Genomic DNA, 16,557 nt, shown 5'->3' on the forward strand with positions numbered 1-16,557 from the left:
GGTTCCGGAGGGGGCCGGCGAGTGCGGAGCGCGGGCGCCGCGGCTGTCAGTGAGCAGCGGCGGCGCCAGCGGGGACGGGCGCAGCCGGAGAGAGGCGCTGCCTCGGGTTGCCGGAGCCGCCGCCTCGGGCTGCTGGAGGAGCCGCCGCCGTCGGGACCCGCCGCCCTCATCCCGGGCCTCGCAGCGGCGCAGGGCGCGCTCCGGCGGGCGGCAGGTGCAGGGCGCGCCGCTGGAGGGAGGCGGCCGCGCCACCACCCCGGCGATGCCGACGGTGCAGAAAACGGTGTCCGAGATCCGCTCCCGCGCAGAGGGTAAGAGCCGCCCGCCTCTCCGCGCCGGCAGGGAGCGACGGGGGAGCCCGGCCGGCGTTCCGGCACGGAGCCGCGGCGGGGTCTGCGCCGCCTGGCCGGGAGGGGGCGGTGGGAGCCGGTGTCGCGCCGCCGCCGCGCTCCTCACCCCCGTCTCCGGTCGTGCCGTGCGCCCCCCGTGGGGCTGCGGCGGCAGAGACCCCAGCCTGGGGCGTGAGCGGTGCCGGTGTTCTCAGGGAGGCCTCGTATTTCTGGTTGTCAATATCCGGCGAGCCCCTCGCAGCATTTTGCCCCTCAGCGATGGCAGCGGTGGTTTCGTTTTCCCCGGGGTGTGCGGCTGCCCGGCCCGCCGGCCCCGAGCGGCAGCGGGGGCTCAGGGCCTGGGGTCCTCGGCCCGGGAATAAGCCGGAGTCCCTCTTTTGTGTGTGACACGTACATGTGCACTGACCATCAGAAATAAGCGTTTCTGATACTCGGCTTGTGCCAGGAAGCTTCGGACAGCGCTGAAGTCTCGTGCCTAAGTGCATTTGTTTAACCTCAGGTAACGTGTCAGCAGCTGCTTTGTGAAAAGAATCGTTCCTGTGGAATTACATTACTATAAGGTCTATTTTATGCAAAAGTAACATTTGAATACCAAAGCAGCGGTATGTTGGGGCTGGCTGTGATCTTTGGTTGCTGTAGGTAACAATAACAATGTCCCGGTAATGGCATAAGAAGTATTGAGGCAGTTATGCTGGATTTATCCCCTTGTCTGAAAGTTTCCTTGCTTAAACCATATATCTAGTTGATTTTTTTTGTTTGTTTGTTTTGTTGTGCTTTGTTTGGTATAGGTAGGCAGAAACTTCCTCCCTGTATCTTTCTTCCTTCTTCCAAACAAAGAATATTTTATTTAACTTTTGTGCAAGGAAAAGCACAAAGAATCATAGATTAGAAGTGGGCTGTTGGATTGATGTTCTTTCCCAGTTTTACCATGTTTATGCCTTCCTCCACCAAAAGTAGGTTTGTAGGAGGTCTAGCTCTGCCTCTGCCTAGGAAATGTTAGTGGCAAAGAAATAGAAGGATGCATCTTTCTAAGAAGAAAGAGAGAATGTGCATCCTTTCAGGAACACTTCTGAAATGTGTTTACAACCAGAGCAGCAGTCCTGTATACTCACAGTGATTAGTAGATGCACATAATGAGACTAGTTAAACGTCCAATTTTTCAGTGCTTAATTTCAATTCCTTTTCACTTACCCTTGTTCCAGACAATTGGTTTTCACTGCAAGCTGAGCATTGCATAAATAAATTGGGAAAATTGATGCTCTCTTTAAAATTACCTAATTCCAGAACTCTTAACGGTTATTAATGGAATAAATGTGGTGTTCCCTAAAGGTAACTGGCTATCTAAGATTTACAATTGCAATAAAAGGAAAAAAAGAAAAAGTCTGGTTTATTTTTCAAGGTTGAATGACTGTGAAGCAGTTAAATACTGGGTTTAAGAAGCTTACCAAAACTACTTTCTTTAGGACTGACAGTAGGTATAAAGCATCTTTTAAGAAACTTAACTTTAGCAAAATGCCATGATAGTTTTTTCATTATACCAGTTGAGTTGATTCTCTATGACTCATACTGTACTTTACTATATATATAGTACTACTCAAAAAAATTTGAAATCTGTCTTCTTAGGCTTATATTAATGTGACACTTACTAATTAATTTGATCTATAGTTAGTCTTTGTTTAGATATAATTCACAGTGAAACCAACATCAGTTAGTCTCTTTTTTTCTTTTTGAGATGAGTGATTCCAAGTCCAGTTATGCCATACATTTAGACTACATAGTTGCCATTTCTAAACACTCTTTATAAATGCTACTATTTTCTAAAACAGAGAACTTTTTTCTTTTTTTTTTTTTCTAAAACAGAGTGTTTTCTAAAACACTCTGCTGTGTATTTGACAGGGACATAAAGGAACTGTCAAACCCTAGTTCTGGCAACAGCCCAAGTCTCTTAGATAAGCACTATGCCAAGTGATGATAAAGCTTCTTTCAGAGAACTCTGCCAAAGTCTTACCCCAGTGCAGAGTTGTTGCTGGCAGGGTCCCTCTCTGTTCTTGGAACACTGGTAATACTGTAATCACAAACAACAGCTTCCATGACTTCTCTCATGGTGTGGACCATTCCTTAACCTAAGACTTGTGGGGGTCTGACAGACAGGATTACTTGCCTTACTCTAGAATTTTTGTACTGTATCTTTGGGCCTAAAATCTCACTTTTCTCTCCTGTCACTGCAGCAACTAATTCCTGCTTCAGAGACCTTTTCCATGGATCATGAACTACATTACCAGGCTGGACTGCCTTGAACACCATCTCAGAAAGAACTAAGCTCTCTCTCACATGAAGAGCTAGTGATAATGTTATTAGAAAAAATCAAATGTTGTGCTCAGATGAAACAAACTGAATCAGAACTGTCAGAAGGATGTGCATATGTAGCATTCCCAAGAAGTGGTCAACAGTCCCACAGAAGAATTGACACTACACTCTGTAAATTATTGAAAAATAAAAATTGTAGGTGTTTTAGGGTCTGTAAGCCAACATGTTACCTGCATAGAGAAAAGAATTTGAGCAAAAAGGAACTACTGATTTTGTGCCGTTCTTCCAAACCTCTGCAAATTCTTCATGGCTGATGAAGGATAACCACGCATGTTTTAATAGGTTTAGTAGGTTTAACCATGTTTTAATAGGTTTTTGTGTCTGTTATCCTGTTGCAAGAAATAGGTGCTGCTTACCATTCTGAAGTGGTATGTGTATCAATTAAGTCTCTCTCAAGGCACAGAAGATCTGGCCCTCTTAAACAAATATAGGAAATTGGTGTCATTCTGCAATTGCAAAACACAAGGGGAATTTTTTAGTAGTGTGGCCTACATAAAGCTTTATTAAATACAGTAACTAACTGTGGTTATTTCAGCTATATATAGCTTCACAGTTAATATATGCATCTATTAAATAATATGAAATTGGATCATTCAAGTAATTCTATTTCCTTTGAGAGGTTCTGGGAAAGTGGAATTGTTCTTCTCAAGTCTTATTAGGGGTCTCTGAAGATTGAAGCATTAATCCTTTTCTTCTGTGTGTTGGTGGAGTTCAGTGAACTATATTAGGTCATAGAGAAAGGTTAGAGAGTTGAGATGCCATGATCCTGCCTACCAAAACTAGTAGGTAATAACTAGTTCTTGTTGGTGTTCTTGTACAAAATCTAGGTGAAGCTGAACTGGGGTAAGATGAGATGTCTTTCACATGAAGAATGTATTTTGAAATTCTGTAGTGGTCATCAGATTGTCTTCAGCAGACTATCAGTTTTTGTAGTGCCTGATGTATCCTTAGGTATTTCTGCTTACGGTCTTTAGGACTATATAACATTTTATCAGATGTAGTGATCATTATATTTACTTGTGTCTGAGGGTTATTTGTGCCAAGTGTGTTTTGATCCCAGTGTTTCACAACAGGGAAAAAATCTTGGTTTAGTTCTAGACAGGTTTGGCCATTTCAGTGGTACCAGCAGGTTCAAGTAGGTCATTTAAATTTCCTTCTGTGCTCTGAATCCTCGGAAGAACAGACTGATGGGTCAGGTTCCCAGTGCCTATTCTGTCACTGAAACTCTGTCATGGCTTTGCAACAAATAATTCTGAAGACACTTCCTTTTTTCATAGTGATTCCATCTTTGAACTGTGCCGCGTGCTTCAAAAATATGAGCTAGCAAACAGACTATTCTGGCATTGGCTGGGACTTAGTTTTCTTCCTAGCAGCAGATACAATGCTGTGTTTTGGATTTAGGCTGAGAATAATGTTGATTAACACACTGATTTTTCAACTGTTTCTGAGCAGCACTTACACTAAGTCAAGGACTTGTCAGCATCTCATACTTCCCTGCTCGGGAGGAGGCTGGGAGTTCAGAAGGTAAAGGAAGGGACACAGCCAGAGCAGCTGCCTCCCAGCTGACCAAAGGGATATCTCAGACCTGTTGGTATTATGCTGAACAGCAAAACCAGGGAGAGTTGGCGGGGGCCTGGCAGCCTGCTGCTCAGGGACTGGATGGACATTGGTCAGTAGTTGGTGAGCAATTGTGCATTACTTGTTTTGTATGTTCTTTTATCATTATTTTCCCTTCTTTTTGTGTCCTATTGAGCCGTTTTTATATCAGCTCATGAGTTTTACCTTTTTTTCTGATTCTCTGCCTCAGCACTTGGGGTAGGCAAGTGAATGACTATGTGGTGTTTAGCTGCCTGCCAGGTTAAACCACAGCACTTAGGTGTATAAGAGGTTCTTGGCTACAGCATCAGCTTTCAAAGGTTTTGAAAGCTCTACTTAGAGAATAAAAAGAATTTTTTTTATGATGAAGAGGGGTGTATTAAAATCCTTTTGGCAATTTGGTTGAGGGTTTTCTTTCCTTCCCTTTATTTCCATACTGTAGTATATGTGTATGTAACATTACAAATTTGTAGTGAAAATGAAACTGTTTCAAGGAATGAAAGCTGAATGTCTTAAACTACCTTACCTAAAGGAAAAAGTAGGGGTATGGAATTTACTGTTGTTGTTTTACTAATATAGAAACTTTTTAATCAAGATTGGTTTAGGAGGAGTCCCTGCAAATACTGTTTAAAGAGAGATGCTTCTTCCAAATTTATTATTGGAATCAAAATTTGGTCTTCAATGGGTGCTGTTGTTGAAAGGAGCTGTAGTTGGTTTGAGGGCTGTTTGTTTGTTTCATGGTTACTTATTTGCAATTTGTTGTTATTGAAGATGTTATGGGCTTTTTCTGGGTTAGGCTGCCAAATGAGCTTGTGTGGTTCCTGGAGTATTTTGTTGGCGCCTCTTAACTCTGTTAGGCTGGGTCCTTCCTCTGAAGAGACTTCTTGAAATAAATACTGATGTTTGAATGTGTGTGCCTTTCATTGGGCAAGGAAGGAAATAGAGAAATTGCAGAGGGTGAATGTAGTAGTAGGGGGTTCCTGTATCATAATGTAGTCTGTGATTTATGAGTAGGAAATGGAATGAAATAAAAAGTTTCTGCTGAGCCTTTTCTCAATGTGTGGAGACTTGACCTTGCAAAGTAGTGTCTGAAATGTATTTTGAATAGGTAAGAGGCAGTGTACCGGGCCAGTGGACTGGATAATGGCTTGGGTTTTGCCTAACATGTCTGCATGCATTTATAGAACAGGCTAGAAATAAACATTAACTGTTTTCAGGTACAGCCCTAATAATCCTTGACATGCTATACATTCTGGTGTATTCAGTTGCATTATAATATAGGGGTTTTCAGTGTCTTTTTCTCATTCTCATATAGAACGAACAGTGTATATTTAACAAGCAACTATATACAGACATTATTGGTAGCATGTTAAAACTTTATGGTGATTGATTTATGCTATACCTGTTGGTACTTTACAAGCTCCAGCCTGAAGATTGCTTGGGCCTGTTGTCAGCCGTGTAGTGGCTGACTGGTTGACAAAACATTGGTGAAAACCCTTGGGAGGGAAGAATACATTGGTGTCCCCTTTTGCAGATGAAAGTTGGGATGCAGGCTGGCACACGATCCCTTATAGTCCATAGAACAATATACAGAAAGCTCAACTTTCACTGGCTAGTGGAGGCAGGTGCTGGGAATGTCAGTGAGTCTAATAAAACTATTTCAAGTTAAGCACACACAAAATGAAGAATATACTGGTGCCACTTCTCTGGCTAGCGTCACAAAGAAAATCTGGACCAAGTGAAGGAATCTCATTAAGCAACAAGACCAACCAATTAAGGATAACCAGCTTAATGGCCTTGGTTTCCAGTGATCACATCCTTCCAGCTCAAGATTGGTCCATCACAATGAGCACAAAATCAAGCCAAGGTGGCAGAAGGACTGGATGAAGCAAAGCATTTGACACTGTCCCCCACAATATCCGTGTTTCTAGAGACACATGGATTTGATGAATGGACCACCCAGTGGATAAAGAAGTGGCTGAATGGTTGCATTCCAAGAATAGCAGTCAACAGCTCAGTGGAAAGCAGTGACAACTTGCATTCCTTAGGGGTCAGTATGGGAGCTGATCTTTTTTCACATTTTGTCAGTGATTTGGACAGTGAGATTGAGTGACCCCTCAGCAAGTCTGCTAACAATGCCAAGCTGTGTGATGTGGCTGACATGCTGGAGGAAGGGATGTCATCCAGAGGCACCTTGACAGTCTTTAGAGGTGGCCTGTGTGAACCTCATGAAGTTCAATGAGGCCAAGTGCGAGGTCCTGCACATGGGTTGGGGCAATCCCAAGCACAAATACAGGCTGTGTATGGACTGACAGCATCCCTGAGGAGAAGGACTTGATGGTATTGGTGGACAAGAGGCTTCACAGGATTTGACAATGTGCATTTGGAACCCTGACAGCCAACCACATCCTGGGCTGCATCAAAAGAGGCGTGGCCAGCAGGTGCAGGTGTCAGCATCTCAATGGGCAGATGGGTGCTTCTGCCCATCTTCTCTGCTCTTGTGAGACCCCACCTGGAGTACTGAATCCAGTTCTGGGGCCCCCAGCTTAAGAAAGACATGGACCTATTGAAGCAAGTCCAGAGGAGGGCCACTAAGTTAATCACAGGGCTGGAACACGAAGACAGGCTGAGAGAGTTCAGACTGAAGAAGAGAAGACTCAGAGGAGACCTTCTAGTAGCCTTCCAGTGTCTAAAGGAGGCCTGCAAGAAGGTTATAGAGGAACTTTTAACAAGGACATTTATTGATAGGGCAAGGAGGAATGACCTTAAGGAGGGTAGGTTTAGATTAGGTATTAGGAAGAAGATCTTTACTATAAGCATGGTAAGGCATTGAACACGTTGTCTGGAGAGGTTGCAGACTCCCTATCCCTGGAAGTGTTCAAGACCAGGCTGGATGGTGTTCTGAGGAACCTGGTTGACGGGAAGGTTCCCTGCCCATGACAGGAGGGTTGGAAGTACATGATCTCTAAGGTTCCTTCCAAACCAGACCATTCTGTCAATTAGCAAGGAGTCCCTGACAAAGCTCACATATAAAAAGGTGAACCTACAAGAGGTCAAAGCAGCAACAGGTGGCTGTAGAGGAGTACAGAGAGATCGATTTATGTGGCAAAGTCACAGCCTACCTGGGGTTTAACCTGGTGAGTGCCTTATAGATGCCATTCTTGTTCTCCTTCAGATGTAACAGCAGGAAGATGATGACTGAGAAGGGTGGTGCCTCTAGGCTACATGCCACAGGGAACCTGGAAACAAAAGACAGAATAGGATGCAGTAAACAGTGTCTTCTCCCCTTTGGTCTCTACTGATAAGATCAGCTTTCAGGAACCCCAGGTTCCTGATGCCAGTTAGAAAGTCCGAAACAAAAAAGACTTACCTTGGTGGAGAATGATCAGTTTAGGGAACAGTTAAACAAACTGGCAATACAAGAGTCCATGAATCTAATAAGATTCAATAACAAATGCAGAGGGAGCTGGCAGGTCTCACAGTTATGCCACTCTCAGTGATCTTTGCAAGGTAAGGATGGTCTGTGGGAAGTGTAGGTTTTTAATGAGCGTCTTGAATATATAAAAACAACTTTTTTGTTTTTTCAGGGGTCATTACCTGTGAGAAATGCAAATACATTGAGTTCACATCCACAATAAATGTCCCTTTTGTCTCATGAAGTGCTTTGAATCTTGTGTAAGTAAATCTATTTATATGGAAAATCATGCTGTGTTTTTACAGGCTATGAGAAGACAGAGGATGTTTCAGAGAAAACTTCCCTAGCTGATCAAGAGGAAGTGAGAACTATATTCATCAATCAGCCCCAGCTAACCAAATTCTGCAATAATCATGTCAGGTATTAACCAAAACACCAGAGCATTGCATGCTGAATAGCAAAATTGAAAAGGTTTCATTAATTCTACCTCTGTTATTTCTCCTGGCCACCAATGACAGTCTTAGACACTGGAGGGTGGAATGAAGTGAGATGAAGAGACAAGTAAGCTGTTTCAGTTACAAACTTGACCTCCTGAATTTTTAAGAATTGAATGGGGAAGATACAGCTGGTTTACAGCTGTACCATCAGTGTGTCCCTAGAGGATGGATTTGTTCTTCAGGTTTCAGCTGAGTTCATCTTTGAACCTATTCCTGGCAGCTGAATGCTGATGGAGTTGTACTGTACTTGAGCACAGCATTGTTTGTGCTTTGGAAACACTTGGCTTTTTCAGTCAGCCAGTTACAAAGATGCTGTGGTTGCCTGTGAGACTAGTTTTCAGTTTCAGGCTTTAGGGACTTTGTTGACAGTTTTTTGTTTGCTTTTGATGAATTTTAAGTCATACAGTAAATACTCGTAAGTAATGTGTGTTTAGATCTGATAACATCCTTACTTCTGTTGTTAAAATTCAAAGCAAATGAACAGCAAAGATACCTCTGTCCCAGGTAGGTGTGTTTTCTGAAGGTAGCTTTGAAAATGTGCAGAAATTTTGTAGACATTGAGAATAATGTGTGGGGGGGAGGGGGATTTTCCATGACCTTGAGAAACTTTAGATGCTATTTCTTGGTGTATAAAACTTCTCCCTTTGTCTTTTGCTTGGTTACAGAGTAGAGGACTTTTGCAGGATACATTCATTCCCCCCTTATGTTGACAGTTTTATGCAAGGTCAAAGTAAATATGACTGACTTCAAAAGAAGTTAAAATATTCTTACAGGCCTTTTGTTTAAAAGTTTTTAGCACGATTGTTTTTATATATATTGTTTTAGAACTGTAGAGGGTGGTGGTCTGTTATTAAACAGATGTAAAAGGCTGACAGAGAGATGGGAGCTCAAACATTTTATGAGGATGGCTTAGCAGAGATTGTTTTGCTAGGATAACTTTAATTCTCTTCTTCCAGGCTAGCAAAAGCACACTTAATATCCAGTATTTATCAGTTTAGAATCAAAAAGCAAACCATTTTGTTTGAAAACTTCTGTAACTAAAAGGGAAAGAATACATTTGAAGAGGTTTTTATTCTGTAATAATAGCATGTGTTTTTGTCTCTTCCTCTCAGCACTGCAAAGTACAACATAATCACATTCCTGCCAAGGTTCCTTTATTCCCAGTTCAGAAGAGCTGCTAATGCATTTTTTCTTTTTATTGCATTGCTTCAGGTAAGATCAACAATAGGATTCTAATGTTTTAAACTTGTTAAGAGACCATTTATATTATAGACAGAGATACTGAGATACTTGAGATTGCTGTACTGTTCTTTCCAAGCTAGCTGGCCTATCAAAACAGCTGTATCATGTAGACATATCTTTAATAAAATGCTTGGGTTTGTGGCTTTCTTGCTCCCTGAAGATAACAAAATGCACACAAATATTTTTCTGTAAAGCAGGTTAAGTATAGCTGAAATTCTCTTGGGTCAAAAAGACTTGTGAGAAGAAAATTCCATTTAGAAATATCTGGCATATACAGAAAACTGTTACCTGTAGTTGGTATTTCTTCTAAAGGGTAATGTCTAAAAACATACTGAGCTATATGAACAAAAATCTAAATTGGAAAGTTTACTTATATTTTATAAATGCCTATTTTAATTCAATTTGAAACAGAAAAGGAAGGTGAATATTCTGCAAACACTAAAACCTTTGGAAATAGTACCATTGAACACTGTACTGCTTAAAGTGCAGATGTTCTTTTATTGTATCAGCTGCTTCTGAATTGAAGACTATGAAGCTCTCTTGGAAATAATAAACACTGAGTCTAAAAAGTGAATTCACATGTCTTATTTGCACAGAAAGTACTGTTTCTTGTATTAAAAATGTTTTCAACCAGCAATGCAAAAAATTTTTTCTCCTTTTTTTAATAGCAAATACCTGATGTATCACCAACAGGACGCTACACAACATTGGTTCCTCTCTTATTTATTTTAGCTGTAGCTGCAGTGAAGGAGATAATAGAGGATATTGTAAGTATTTAATAGCAATATTTTCTAAATAGCTATCATGTTTTTCATTTATAATATTACAAAAATGTTTCCTGGTTGTCAAATCCACATCCAAGCATTTGATGCACCCCTTTATTTCTAATGTCCCTTGCATAAAATCTTTAGTTTCACTGTTGTGACTTTTCATGGTTTTTTTAAACAAATGGGGAATAGGCCTTTTTAGTTTTTTTCCTGTTGCTCCAGTCCAGTGCAATTAACTGTTTGCATTTCCTAAATGTTATAATTTTCCTGGTGCTAAGTGTGATCTGCTGACTCCTGATGGCCAGGAACAGACATAGAATTGGTCCTTGTTAGGCACCTATGCTAGGCTTTCCTAGGCTCTTTCTAGTCACTGTCTGTGGTAGTGGTTGTTTCGCTTTCTTCTTGCATTGAAAGAAAACTTTAAAAGAGGTGAGACATTGTCAACACAGAAGCATCCATTCAGATTGATTTTATTTTGAGGGAAAGAAAGGAATTTCAGTCTCTGTTTCACTTCATACAAAAGATGTTGGGGTTTTCTGTGTACCTTCTTGCCCTCTCTTCACTAAAACTGTATGATAGAAACCCGTCTCTCTAACTTGCTTAAAATAATTTAGTCTTTTAATTGATGTCTTTTGTATGTAAGGAATTAAAGTAATCTTAACATTTACCAAATAACTCTATATACTAAGAATTTCTGTATTTGCTTTTGTTTTATTTTAGTTCTGCAGGTATGTTAGGAGGACAAGACATTAGATATGTCATGATAGAAGTGTCTTGTCCACTAGAGGAGTAGTGTTCCTGTTTGTGGGCTCTTCTCTTTGAGTTTTGGAAAGGGTTGCAGGTAGTGTAGTCTTTTCTTGCACTCAAATAGTAAGCTGCCTGGGAGCTCCAGATTTATTGTATTTGAGCAGAATTACAATGTATATGCAGAAACATGACCTAGGGGAGAGTGTTGAGCTGCAAAGGAGGTTTGGGATGGAGAGTGCTTGGTCCTATGTTGCCTTTATTGATTGGTTTTCTCCTCAGTTACCTCTGTGAATGGATGGTAGGCAAGATATTGGCTCCCTAGGTTGTATGAAGCTCCTGGATCACAGAGTTAAGGGGTCCTGCAAGACACAATGAGGTTTACATTAAATATTTTTCTTCTATTTGGCATTTCTAGTTTTTTCTCCCTTACAGTCAGGTTCTCCTTAAATGCCTTTGTTGCTTTCTCTTTACATAAACAAAACCCCTTTAAAAAAAAGCCATAAAATCAATTCATGTTCTTCTAGATATTTTTAACCATTCTGCTGTTAATGCTTACAGACTTACACCATCTGTCAGTGTCTAGGCAAATATAAAACTGAAGCTGCTGCTACTGTACAAAGTGTCCTTTTTAAAATTATCTCATCCAGTTGCTTTTCTTTTGTTATTTATTTCTACCCTTTGCTCTTTGTAACTTAAAGTGTACAGTTTGGTGTGGCAGGGGAGAAAGACAGGGATCAGGTATAGTGGGTTTTGCTTATATCAGCTAAATAAAGTTCTCATTACCAAATGCTACAGAGATACCTAAAACCAACACAGCTGTACCATTTTCTTGCTGAGAAAGCTGACCACTTTCTGCATAGTAAAATATTCGAAGTGTTTTCCCTTAACCATTAATTTTCATTATGTCTCAGTTTTTTTACACAGTGAAATATCTAGGATCTCCCTGAATGGTGATCTTCATCTAATATTAAAGCTTTTGGATGGGAACCTTGTATACTGATAATAACAAATACACTTGTCAAAACAATATTTTTAGCTCAAGAACCAAATGTTTCTCTTTCCGGAATGAAATACCAAGAAGAAAAAGATGTTAGCAGAAGATACTATTCATACACAGCATGTGTTTTCCATATATGCTTCAAAGGTGCTAGCAGGATTTGTGACATGCAGTGTTAGATTGTCAACTGGTTCCAATAATTTTCACCTGCCACACCTCAGAAAGCCCCGGATATTCACCTTTTCAAAATGCAGGAGATTCACCCTGTGGGCAAATAGACATCTGCTATGGTCAAGTTAGGCTTTCCCTTTGATCAAAGGTTATTTATCTGTACAGTCAACCATCTTTTTGAAAGGAGAATCTGCTGGTTATCTATGAAAATCTAGGAAAAATAATATTTCAATTTTGCAAAGTTACAAGGTGACCTTTTAAGAGCTGCTAGCTCAGAGTCAAATCAACATTTTATTGGCAATAAATCACTCAAGTATCTTGACCTATTTTTCTTCCATTTTACAAGATTGCTTCGGATTTTGTTTGTATCACAAAGGCATGAATTCTGAACATCTGTTTAAAAAGTGTACCTAAACCAGTTAATTCTACTTAAATTAATTTTATAAAATGTGTTCCTGCTCAGGAAAAACTTGAGTTCATGAATCCTAAATAGTGTGTTTAAACTAGTAATCTGCTAAGCTTTTTGTGTCTGAGTTTGGTCACACCTTGAAAATGCTGGCTGTTAGTAGCTGTATCAAAAGATTACTGTCAAAAGATGTCTCACAGCTATATTAAAACTGAGGGGCATCATTGCCTCTTTGGGGGGTGTGCCGTTGATTTTTTGTTTGTTTGTCTGTTACTGTTGTTGAAGTCTGCAGGCAGCTTTGTAGAAGTGGAGTCGTTATGTTTACACAGTCATTGCCTGACTTCAGATGTCTGTATGAGACCCTCACATGAAGAATTGTTCCATGATCTTTGCTGTGGTAGAGTCATCTCCCAGTTCCAGGAGAGGGCAAAGTTACAGCTTTGAAATGCACCAGTTCCTTATGTAAGGAACTTGTCCAGATAGAGATTGCCCACATGAAAGGATATTTTAGTACAGTACAATTAGCCTGGAACTGGATGTGACTTTCCTGCATAACTATGCAAGTAAATAATAGTCCTGCTTAAATACTAATGTGGTTTAGTGAATAGATGAGTAGGAGGGGCTAATAGATGGGTTTTTTATTAGAAGTATGAAAGCTTTATCTTATCAACAAAAGTCTTTAACCAGTGCATTTTTTAATTTAGAAAAGACATAAAGCTGATAATGCGGTGAACAAGAAACAAACTCAAGGTAAGAAATTTTTTTAACCTTTTTTAGGGGGGTTGTTGAATTTTTGCACATGGTAGTAATACAACCCAAACTGCTGACATAACTGAGTGGGAAATCACATGTGCAGAGTACTTCAAAATTTCTAAGGTAAACAGTTGAACTAATAATTTGCAGTGATGATATCCCTACAAAATAGAATATGTTCTAGATTAAGGTTGTGAGGTTCCTAAGAAACTTGAGCATTTATTCATTTAGCACAGGTGATGCTGTCACTGTTAGAAGATTGTAATCACCTGTATATTTAATGGACCTACATTATATTTGTACTCAGAAATGCAGACTTTTAATTATAATTTTTTTTCAGCCAGCAATAGAAAGGAAGCGTCAAAAAAATAGAATTGTCTTTCTATGCTGCTTCAAAACTGTGGATAAACACTAATGGAGTTATTTTGGGTTTGATTTGTCGGGGTTTTTTTATTAAATCAATGTACCAGTTTGATTAGAAATTATGAGATACTTAGCTAGTGTACCCAAACCAAAATATTGGCATGTCGTTTTTTTAATAGATTTTGATAAAGAAAAGTGGTATAAAATTTGGATTATTTTATCTCAGAAAGTGAGGGAGATATTAGTACATCCTAAACATGCTTGTCAGGTAGTATGTCAGAATTTAGGTTCCTGCTTTGCTACTCTTTAGCTTTTCATGTTACTTGTTCTGAGGTAGACCTCTCTTGATGGAATCAGTCCCATTTTTATAAACAGGAGAAGGAATGAGTGTCATGTGAATTTGATTCCAGAAAATATGAAAAATACCATAAAGAGAAAAATCTTACATGGAATCCTTTTAAATATATAATAAAAATAACCATTATTTTTTTAGGGAGAAATGTCGTCATCACTTAAAAATTTGTGTAGCGCTGCTTAATATTGGAAACATAAATTTTAAAGCTTACCTAAATTGTATGTAAATCTTTACTGTAAAATTTAGGGGGCTTGGAGGGCAAGATAGCTTAGGAAACTACTGAGCATGTAGAAACTACTGAGCTCAATAGCAGATATGGAGAGATTAGGGTGGGGAAACAAAACTATTGACTGAAATCACAGAAATAGAAATCTCCAGAGGCCTGGAGAAACAGATAACCTATTAGCAATACATAAAAAACAAAGGAAGACTTAATATCGACATCCAAAATTCTTTCATCAACCACTCATAGCTTTTGAGATTACAAACAGTTTTGATTGCAGTGAAATCTTAAAATGCCTTTTCAGTTTTTCTTTTTGTCCACAGTTTACAAAATTTTAATAAAAGGCTTGTTTTACTCTATTTTCTGACTCTTCTTCTTGGTTACCTCTCATCAGGGTCTTTGGTAACTGTTCCTAGGATTCCTGAGTGTTCCATGTGTGCAGAAGAGTATCTGGGAAGTTAAATGTGTGATGAGGATAAATAAAATATTGCTCGCACTGAGAAACACATTTCTTAAGCTCATACAGGAATCACATATGTGCAGCATTGATCCTAGCATCCTGACAAACCAATTTTTAAATATATTGTCAAGTACAATCCATTGTCAAAGCAATAATTAAAAAGTTAATCAGTGTGGTACTCTCTTACTTCGTTTTTGTGTATTCAGCAGTTCTGCGACCCTGAAAAGCAGAGATGTGCATAGTACATTGTATGTGCAGCTCCACCTTTGATTGCCTTTTAAACACACAGAATTGTTAGTGAAATGACATGAGCATGTGTAGCTTCTGTATATGGGTCCCCATTCAACTTTCTGTTCCTTAATGATGATCTGTATCTCAGTCAGCCATAAGTAATTAACTTTCTAAAAGTTTACTATAAAAAAACCTTTTGCAAAGGATTTGGATGTATTAAGCTGAATTGGGGATAATTTTTTGTTGCCTCAGGCTGCATACATGTGTGATACAGGAGGACACCAGACATTCTGACAGGATGAGATCTGCATTTCTGTAGTTTGGTGAAGCAGCCTTCTGTAGGGCAGATGGAAAATGCTTTTGAAAATTAGTTGTAAGAAACAGCTGAAAAATGGGAGATACAAATGAGAAGGGCTGCAGAAGACTTTATGGTGCAAGTTCTCTAACCATTATATAAAAGGTGCATAACAACACCACTTCTTTTTTTGTTCTCATAAGAAAATTGATTTAACTGAATGTTAGTGTGTGTTAACTGTCCTTAAAAGCTTACCAGATCAAAGGTTAGGGTTAGTGTACTCTTGAGATTTCAGGTGGCTCAGCATGTTTTCATGAGTTGGACTCATCTGTTTTTAAGCTGATTTTAACCAGTTAAACCAGCAAGAAACAAATCCAGAAAGAAAAAATGATAGTGTCCTTTCATGGAGTGGATTAAACTGGCTCATCAAAGGGCCCAGCAAACCCAGGAGGCAGCATGCACAAAGCAGTGAGGGCATGCACCTTGGCATGGGGCGATGGCAGGACAGGACCTTCCCTCTGCAGCCAGAATCCCCTTCTCACAAAGCCCCTGGCCACAGCTGGTGACATACTTATATTTCAGACCTGCAGAACTCCAGTGGCAGTTATTAAACTGTAACTGTTTGTGAAATGTAGTTGTCTGGACTGCTGCAAGGTATATTTTTAATTCTTGTCTGTTCCTTCATCTGATTGGTGCCATGGCCCCATCAGTATTGCTGTATTGTAAGTGGTGTTGCTGACACTAGGAGATGGAAATAGGTAGTTGGCAGCACAATTATCAAATGTCTTGGGTTCCTTAGGTACAACCAGTCAGCATGCTGAATTTGTGGTTTTACCAGTTGAGGGAAATGGTTTGTCGAAATAGATTTTGTATAATGATCAGCTTGGTGAGGCAGTCATTAAAATGTCTTGCTTACTGTCAGAAAGGGAGTCTGCTCCATCTACCATTGCCCTGAGCATATCAATACTAATAAACTTGGGGGAAGGAAGGTGAAGACTTACTAAGCAGGTTAAGTAATGATTGCAGATATACTGAGATACACAAAAAGAGGAGTCAGTCTGGACAGAACCTCCAAGAAGACTTAACTGTAAAGGCCATGTGTAGTCTCAGATTTTGATCCACTTTTTTGAAGTCAGCACACTCTTGTGTAAGAATTTGGTCCTGATTGGAACTGAAGCTTCCTGATGGTTTGAAAGCTGGAAAACACAGTGAAAGGGAGCAATCTCTTAAAGTTATCTGAGTATTGATACGTAGCAACGTTTCTTTTTCTTTTTGCACATCCATCTTCAGTAACTGGAGCTAAAAAACCATTGCCTTTTTAT

General features: G+C 39.8%; 1 protein-coding gene across 3 annotated transcripts in view; it reads left to right on the forward strand.

Annotated features, from left to right (window-relative positions):
• Positions 1-67: 67 nt before the first annotated feature.
• The window catches only part of ATP8A1 (ATPase phospholipid transporting 8A1), a 101,182-nt gene continuing 84,692 nt past the window's right edge, over positions 68-16,557 (forward strand). For all 3 annotated transcript variants that reach the window (XM_036381478.2, XM_054514509.1, XM_036381477.2), the window contains exons 1-5: positions 68-311; positions 8,034-8,148; positions 9,338-9,437; positions 10,136-10,234; positions 13,260-13,305. In XM_036381478.2, the coding sequence (XP_036237371.1) occupies positions 263-311; positions 8,034-8,148; positions 9,338-9,437; positions 10,136-10,234; positions 13,260-13,305 (409 nt within the window). In that variant the 5' untranslated portion in view covers positions 68-262. The remainder of the gene's footprint in view (positions 312-8,033; positions 8,149-9,337; positions 9,438-10,135; positions 10,235-13,259; positions 13,306-16,557) is intronic.

This window comes from Molothrus ater, chromosome 4, assembly GCF_012460135.2.
Source record: "Molothrus ater isolate BHLD 08-10-18 breed brown headed cowbird chromosome 4, BPBGC_Mater_1.1, whole genome shotgun sequence".
In the NCBI taxonomy this organism is placed as follows: Eukaryota; Metazoa; Chordata; class Aves; order Passeriformes; family Icteridae; genus Molothrus; species Molothrus ater.